The 9,808-nt window shown below is 38.3% G+C and overlaps 1 protein-coding gene across 1 annotated transcript; it reads left to right on the plus strand.

Moving 5' to 3' along the window:
• The first annotated feature begins 8,657 nt into the window (after nt 1-8,657).
• On the plus strand, nt 8,658-9,167 carry LOC110464546. The gene has a single exon (XM_021519845.1). It carries the CDS (start codon nt 8,658-8,660, stop codon nt 9,165-9,167), a length of 510 nt encoding a protein of 169 aa, XP_021375520.1.
• Nucleotides 9,168-9,808: the final 641 nt, after the last annotated feature.

Here is a 9,808-nt window from a genome sequence, read left to right on the forward strand (position 1 = left end):
GCTTTCAATAGTACGAGAAGTACCGGGCTATAAATAGTACCGAGAAGTACCAGGCTATAAATAGTACTGAGATGTACCGGGCTATAAGTAGTACCGAGAAGTTCCGGGCTATAAATAGTACCGAGAAGTAACGGGCTATAAATAGTACCGAGATTTACCGAAATCCAAAGTTTTACATACATTGTAATCATTTTCAAAGAAATTTCATTTCATTTAAATAAAAAACACAAGACATTGCAGCTTAGATAAGCTACGCTGCATGGATACGATTGTAGTGATATTTTATATGACACTGGTCATTATACAACCAAAAAGATTTTTTCAGTGTTGGACAAACAAACATTCATGTTTTATTAAGCCAAATACACACCGAGTCTGCTTATTGTAATACCCGGTACACATTTTCACAATAGTATCCTTTCAATAATTACTACTAAGTGGGATCTCGAAGTATGTCAAATAAAATTCTCCGTGCTGAAGTAATTAACGGGGCTATAACGATCATATAGCAGGCCTTCAGGTCGTGCACCACTACTTAACACGTGTGTAAACGCCACAGTTAGACCGTTATTTACGAGCTTCTAATGGAAACTTCACCGTTTTCTCGTAATAATCAAATAATTAATTTTATCCTCATGAAACCCACATGGGATCAAAGTCGACTTCCACAACAAAAATATAACAACAATTTCCTTTTTATGGTGGAATGAATCCTCCTTTAAAGAGAGAACAAATAGCGCAAAATAAGTTTACGATGTATCTGGCTGAATAATAATGACAAACGGACCGGCAGGGGAAACCCCTCTGAGAGACAGTATTTAATAAGTAAAGGACAATCAATGAAATTAGTTTGTTGGTCTTTCCTAATTGATTGATAAAAAGACGCTTTATATTTTCTTCAAACCCTGTGTTTATTATTTTTATTTAGGTTATTCTATATTCAGGTATCTTGCTGTTTTCTGATCTTTCAGCGCCGTAGGTGTTTTTTTTTTACCTTTTTTCGATATAAAATGTACGTAAGATATGATGCTTCTATAATAGTGTTGGTATTAGATCATAACGACAGGAGATAACTAAAACCTACAGTAGATATCAGTGGTATACCCCTCACAACTCCCTCCCCGCACCCTCCCCATGTTCACCTCCCCTTTGAGATATTCAGCAATCATCTCTCTACCGATTAGCCGAGATGGCGTTATCAAGGTCGCAGTGACTGCAAATGGCAGCGATTATAACATCATCATATTGTTTTACGGCGTGAAATCAAAGACAGAAAAGAAGTATCAAAACATGAACTTCCTTTCTGATAGAAATTAAGTACTTCAACATATATCCCCCGAAAGTAAAGTTTGCAGTCTGATTGTTGGAAATATGGCTGCGCTCGCTGACAGTGTTTCCCTTGATTCGGAAGATCCCTTCGTCCTCCAATCTCCCTAACTGTTCCCATCACAGAACAGTTGTATAACCTCTAAACATTTGTGTGAGTAAGCTACAAAGTACACACCGTGTATGTACGAGTAAGCTACACATCACACACCCGTGTTTATATGAGTAAGTTACGCATTAAATACCGTGTATGTACGAGTAAGTTACACATTATACACCCGTGTATGTACGAGTAAGTTACACATTACACACCGTGTATATACGAGTAAGTTACACATTACACACCCGTGTATATACGAGTAAGTTACACATTACACACCGTGTATGTACGAGTAAGTTACACATTACACACCGTGTATATACGAGTAAGTTACACATTACACACCCGTGTATATACGAGTAAGTTACACATTACACACCGTGTATATACGAATAAGTTACACATTACACACCGTGTATATACGAGTAAGTTACACATTACACACCCGTGTATGTACGAGTAGGTTACACATTACACACCGTGTATATACGAATAAGTTACACATTACACGCCCGTGTATATACGAGTAAGTTACACATTACACACCCGTGTATGTATGAGTAAACTACCTACACATGACACACCGTGTATGTACGAGTAAGCTACCTACATATTACACACCGTGTATGTACAAGTAAGTTACACATTACACACCCGTGTATATACGAGTAAGTTACACATTACACACCGTGAATGTACGAGTAAGTTACACATTACATACCCGTGTATATGCGAGTAAGTTACACATTACACACCGTGTATGTACGAGTAAGTTACACATTCCACACCGTGTATGTACGAGTAAGCTACATATTACAAACCGTGTATGTACGAGTAAGTTACACATTACACACCGTGTATGTACGAGAAAGCTACACATTACACACCCATTTATATATGAGTAAGTTACACATTACACACCGTGTATGTACTAGTAAGTTACACATTATGCACCCGTGTATGTACGAGTAAGTTACACATTACACACCGCGTATGTACGAGAAAGCTACACATTACACACCCGTTTATATATGGGTAAGTTACACATTACACACCGTGTATGTACTAGTAAGTTATACATTATACACCCGTGTATGTACGAGTAAGTTACACATTATACACCCGTGTTTGTACGAGTAAGTTACACATTACACACCGTGTATGTACGAGTAAGTTACACATTACACACCGTGTATGTACGAGTAAGTTACACATTACACACCGTGTATGTACGAGTAAGTTACACATTACACACCGTGTATGTACGAGTAAGTTACACATTACACACCGTGTATGTACGAGTAAGTTACACATTACACACCGTGTATGTACGAGTAAGCTACATATTACAAACCGTGTATGTACGAGTAAGTTACACATTACACACCGTGTATGTACGAGAAAGCTACACATTACACACCCATTTATATATGAGTAAGTTACACATTACACACCGCGTATGTACGAGAAAGCTACACATTACACACCCGTTTATATATGGGTAAGTTACACATTACACACCGTGTATGTACTAGTAAGTTATACATTATACACCCGTGTATGTACGAGTAAGTTACACATTATACACCCGTGTTTGTACGAGTAAGTTACACATTACACACCGTGTATGTACGAGTAAGTTACACATTACACACCGTGTATGTACGAGTAAGTTACACATTACACACCGTGTATGTACGAGTAAGTTACACATTACACAACCGTGTATATACGAGTAAGTTACACATTACACACCGTGAATGTACGAGTAAGTTACACATTACACACCCGTGTATATACGAGTAAGTTACACATTACACACCCGTGTATGTACGAGTAAGTTACACATTCCACACCCGTGTTTGTACGAGTAGGTTACACATTACACACCGTGTATATACGAGTAAGCTACACATTACACACCGTGAATGTACGAGTAAGTTACACATTACAAACCGTGTATGTACGAGTAAGTTACACATTACACACCGTGTATGTACGAGAAAGCTACACATTACACACCCGTGTTTGTACGAGTAAGCTACACATTACACACCGTGTATGTACTAGTAAGTTACACATTATACACCCGTGTATGTACGAGTAAGTTACACATTATACACCCGTGTTTGTACGAGTAAGTTACACATTACACACCGTGTATGTACGAGTAAGTTACACATTACACACCGTGTATGTACGAGTAAGTTACACATTACACACCGTGTATGTACGAGTAAGTTACACATTACACACCCGTGTATATACGAGTAAGTTACACATTACACACCGTGAATGTACGAGTAAGTTACACATTACACACCCGTGTATATACGAGTAAGTTACACATTACACACCCGTGTATGTACGAGTAAGTTACACATTCCACACCCGTGTTTGTACGAGTAGGTTACACATTACACACCGTGTATATACGAGTAAGCTACACATTACACACCGTGAATGTACGAGTAAGTTACACATTACAAACCGTGTATGTACGAGTAAGTTACACATTACACACCGTGTATGTACGAGAAAGCTACACATTACACACCCGTGTTTGTACGAGTAAGCTACACATTACACACCGTGTATGTACTAGTAAGTTACACATTATACACCCGTGTATGTACGAGTAAGTTACACATTATACACCCGTGTTTGTACGAGTAAGTTACACATTACACACCGTGTATGTACGAGTAAGTTACACATTCCACAATCGTGTATATACGAGTAAGTTACACATTACACACCGTGTATATACGAGTAAGTTACACATTACACACCGTGTATATACGAGTAAGTTACACATTACACACCGTGTATATACGAGTAAGTTACACATAACACACCCGTGTATGTAAGAGTAAGCTACACATTACACACCGTGTATGTAAGAGTAAGCTACACATTACACACCCGTGTATGTAAGGGTAAGCTACACATTACACACCCGTGTATGTAAGAGTAAGCTACACATTACACACCCGTGTATATACGAGTAAGTTACACATTACACACCCGTGTATGTAAGAGTAAGCTACACATCGCACACCCGTGTATGTAAGAGTAAGCAACACATTTCACACTCACGTACAAAATGTATGTACGGATAACACCCCTTGTGTGTGTAAGCGTAAGCTGTACATCACAAACTCGGGTATGTACGATTTACACATGTGTATGTAGGTCTAAGCTGCATCATTTCACACTAGTGAATATTATCGTGTTTTGTGTGTTTCCTGTTTAGAATATAACATTTTAACCTGTCTCTAATCAGTTTTAAATGTTGCGGAAGTGCGTTATATCTTGGAACAATGGCTAGTAAGTGTGGACATGCTACCCAGGACTGGTTGTCTTTGTTTTCTCTATAAACCCCATCAGGGTAGGTATTTGGTTCGCGTCAGGACAGAGTGACAAACGATGGCCTCTAACCTCCCACTATTGAGCTTACGTCAAGCATTTAACCGAACTTAACCATAATCTGTAATTAATTTTCCTTGCTGAGACACATATGATGGGACCCCTCCAGTGACGATATGGAGCTGACATATCGGATTTAACGACTAATGTCGCTTACGTGTTAAATCGACTCGGCTCCACGTGTTTACCTGTCAAATGTAATCCCGCGTACATGTTTTCGCTAAAGCCGTAGATCTGGTGCGGGTCAGAGGTCAATCTAACGTTCATTTATCGTACCCCAACGTCACACGACAGACTACGGTTTGTGCTGCTGTGGACCGCTACATGTTAAAAAAACTCTAATGTTCTGTGATGTAAATTATTGATATATCTCTTGTAGGTGTTATCTTAGAAAATGATTGCATCGCTATTTTTTCAAAACTGTCGACAATAAGAACTTGTAAGAATTTGAACTGTGACATCGAACTAAACACTCGCAAGGGTACCTTCTCATTCACGCTAAAACAAGGTCTGCTTGCTTGAAATATTTTTGTGCCTTTTAAACGATTTCGTAACGAATGGCGCACTCGAATATGACAGTTGGGATCTTTTATTTTTCTATCCTCTCTTTCTTGACATTTCTATTCTTGATTTTCATACTTTCTAATGCCTCCCTCGCATCAATTCCCATTTCGCTTTAATGCTAAACGTTCGCACGGATAAGGAAGGTAATGGGTTCTGGTCCCTGTCGGGGCAAACCAAAGTCCTTAACAATAGGCCCAGAGGGTCTGTATCGCTCACCTGGATCTTTGTGTTCAGCAATGGTATATATAGCTATGTGTTTAGGATCTCCACTGTTTCAAAGTTCTGACTCCGAGACTAAGTGTCCAAGGGTTGGGCAAGATCAGGGAGCCATCTTGAAAACATATGTGAATTTGTCTCTCGAAACTAAAAAAATATATACATGGTTATGTGTTGGGAATATCGACAATGTTCAAGTTAAGAATTATTTTTTNGGGGGGGGGGTCAGCAATAAGGCCAAATTCTCCCATTAAGCTTCCCCATCCTGCCCTGCCCCGGGGAGTCAGTCCCTCCATTTGTAAAAATTTGAATCCTCACCACTTGACAATGTTTCCAATCGAATATGGATGATATTCATGTCTTAGTTCCATAGAAGAAGTCACATAAAGCAATATTGCCAATTTCCCCCTTTTTAGTCCCGCCCCTCAGCCCAGGGGGTGAGGTAGGGTGGGTGGGGTCAACCTCCAATTGTACAATTCTGAATCTCAACCACATGCGAATTTCTCTGATCAAATATTGTCATTTGAAGCAATATGGCGAAATTACCCCTTTTTGGCCTCTTTTACACAGTCCCACGGAGGGTCAGCCCCTATCATTTGTACAACTTTGAGTCCCGATCACATGGGAATGCTTCCAATAAAATATGGTTATTATCCATCACTTAGTTGCAGAGAAGACGTCACTTGAAGCACTATGACAAATTAACCTTTTTTTTGCCCCTCAGCCCCCGGGGATTCAGTCCCTCCCTTTGTACAGGTTTGAATCCCTACCACCTAGTTATGCTTCCAGTCAAATTTGGTCAAATTCCAGAACTTGAAATTGTTGATAACAACTTGACGGGCTTTTTACTGTTGGGACTGATTTTGTCTTTGATCACAACCTTTTTTAAACCTCATAGTCTCCACCCTCTATGAAGAACACGATACTATCCACAGTACTGAAAGTATGCTTTGATTTTAGTTTCAAATTCCAATAAGAGGTTGAGGAGAAGAGTTAGTTTTAAGAGCTTCGCCAATAAGTCTTCTGAATCACAAACGAAAAGGAACGTGATTGTTCACGAAAACGAAGTTATTTCCAGTGGTATGAGGATGACCCGTGTACCGAGGTATGTAGGCTAATGGCCATTACATCGTCTGTACCGACGAGAGAGCGAGAACAACGTACCCCTGTTTGGATATGTTACACCCGAAAAAGCCTTAAGTTTGTCAGATTTACGAACCAACACTCCTTGTTAACTTAATACCGTAGAGTTTATAGTTCACACCCAGGTAGTTATGACCACAGAACATTTATTATATACTTGGTGGTTTGGGTTCAATCCGGTAAAGCATTCCCCCCAGTGTTTGGGGTCAACTCGGTAAAGTATTCCCTTCAGTGTTTGGGGTCAACACGGTAAAGTATTCCCCTCGGTGTTTCGGGTCAACCCAGTAACGTGTTTTCCTCAGTGTTTGGGGTCAATCCGGTAAAGTGTTTCCCTTTGTGTTTGGGTCAATTCGGTAAGGTGTTTCCCTCAGTGTTTGGGGTCAACCCGGTAAAGTGTTTCTCTCAGTGTTCGGGGTCAACCCGGTAAAGTGTTTCCCTCAGTGTTTTGGGTCAACTCGGTAAACTAGACGCTAGACTCTGTGAAGGGGCTCAACTTGGAACGAACGTTTCCTTCTGTTGTAACACAAAGTGTATTATTTGTTAGTTTTTATACAGTGTATTGTATATGTGATGTGTTATTATACAATGTAAAGTAGATATCTAATTTTCGCTGTTTAGTATATATCTTATAATGACATGTATTAATTATAAAATTTATCGTATGTGTGTTGTTATTCAATGTATTGAAAGTGTATTGTTATAAAATATATTGTATGTGTGTTGTTATACAATGCACCGTTTGTAAATTATCATACAATTTAATGTACAATTGTATATGTTTTTGTACAATGTATTGTATATGTGTTTTTATACAATGTATCTTATTTGTATTGTTATTCAATGTACTGTATTTGTGTTATATACAATACACCGTATGTATATTATTATACAATGTAATGTATATGTTATTATACAATGTAACGTATGTTGTATACAATGTATCTTATATGTATTGTTAATTCAATGTATTGTATGTGTGTTATATACAATACACCGTATGTATATTATTATACAATGCAATGTATATGTGGTATACGATGTGGTATATATGTATTGTTATTCAATGTATTGTATGTGTGTTATATACAATATACCGTATGTATGTTATTATACAATGTAATGTATATGTGGTATACGATGTGTCATATATGTATTGTATATGTGTTTTTATACAATATACCGTATTGTATGTATTGCTATTCAATGTATTGTATGTGTGTTATATACACTATACCGTATGTATGTTATTATACAATGTAATGTATATGTTATTATACAATGTAATGTATGTCGTATACGATGTGTCATATATGTATTGCTATTCAATGTATTGTATGTATGTTATATACAATATACCGTATGTATGTTATTATTCAATGTATTGTATGTGTGTTATATACAATATACCGTATGTATGTTATTATGGAATGTAATGTATGTGCTTTCAACAATATATCGTGTATGTGTTATTTTACAGTCAGTGTATTGTTAAGGTGCAATTATTTACAATTTCTAGATAAATGTATAATAGAGATAAACATATATTTCCAGTTAAACATAGAATGTAAATAATTTTGATTCAATCAAGAAAGAAAGCATCCATAAGGTAAAATTTTATAGGAACTGCTTTAAAGATATTCGGATGTTGTTTTTTTAACTTAAAAAATTACGTTTCCAACATGACAAGGATCTGCCAAATTACCAGCACCCAGCCTTATAAACTACACACGGAATATTACACACTTACAAAGCTTTTTAGCACGACGCCGACTCGTCCTATCAGCATCTAGAGTGCTATTCTGTCGGTAAGTGTATTTTAGGGAAGTTGTATCAGAAACAATGTTATTCAAGACTCATTGATCAGGCCAGCTTGGCAGATATGTTTGACCTCGTGGGCCAAACCGGGTTAAACACTCGGGTATCTACCCAAGACATAAACTTTACCGAATCCTCTCGTCAGGGAGATCGTAGCCCTACACACAACATCCGAAACCAACCACCTCATCCTCGAACCAGGGAGGACCTGACCCCTACACACAACATCCGAAAACAAACACCACATCCTTTATTCAAGGAGGACCAGACCCCTACACACAACATCGGAAACCAACAACCTTGTCCTCTAGTCAGGGAGTACCAGACCCCTACACACAACGTCGGAAACCAACAACCTTGTCCTCTAGTCAGGGAGTACCAGACCCCTACACACAACGTCGGAAACCAACAACCTTATCCTCTAGTCAGGGAGTACCAGACCCCTACACACAACGTCGGAAACCAACAACCTTATCCTCTAGTCAGGGAGTACCAGACCTCTACACACAACATCCGAAATCAACCGCTTCATCCTCTAGTCAGGAAGGACCAGACCCCTACATACAACATCTGAAACTAACACCCGTAAATATACAGTACTATAGTCCGGATGCTTTGAATTCTTATAAATGATTTTAGGAAAATTTGAAGACTCGAATTTTGGATAACGTGTAGCATTTAACGGCAATCATGTTCCCAAAACAGGAGGAAACCCCATCCCTTTATTGAATGAACTAAGAACGGAGCAGTGTATGTGCCAAGTTTAGAATAACTAGAGTCGTCCTATCACTCGTCACAACTCCAGCATATATTTGATAACAATGTCCTTATTAAATATTAACTGGTGCCGTTAACGAGCATCACTCAACAACCTGGATATTGTATTGCCTTTTGTCAACTACTGCTTCAGTTAACAATTTTCGAAGAGTTGTTGTTTTGGGTTTTCACGATACATTGAACAATCAATTTCGAAACAATAGACATTTCTTGGACAAAAGCAAAACCTACCAGACACAACCGAGCGCAACCCAAAGAAACATAACATCCCAAACAATCTCTAGTAAAGTAACACTACATACCCAACAATCTATAGTAAAGCAACACTACATACCCTACAATCTCTAGTAAAGTAACACTACATACCCAACAATCTCTAGTAAAGCAACACTACATACCCTACAATCTCTAGTAAAGTAACACTACATACCCAACAAT

This window comes from Mizuhopecten yessoensis, unplaced genomic scaffold (assembly GCF_002113885.1).
Source record: "Mizuhopecten yessoensis strain PY_sf001 unplaced genomic scaffold, ASM211388v2 scaffold213, whole genome shotgun sequence".
Classification (NCBI taxonomy): domain Eukaryota; kingdom Metazoa; phylum Mollusca; class Bivalvia; order Pectinida; family Pectinidae; genus Mizuhopecten; species Mizuhopecten yessoensis.

What these genes read in the sequence shown, in the direction of transcription:
- LOC110464546 (XM_021519845.1), top strand. Translation starts at nt 8,658, where the DNA reads ATGTTTGACCTCGTGGGCCAAACCGGGTTAAACACTCGGGTATCTACC.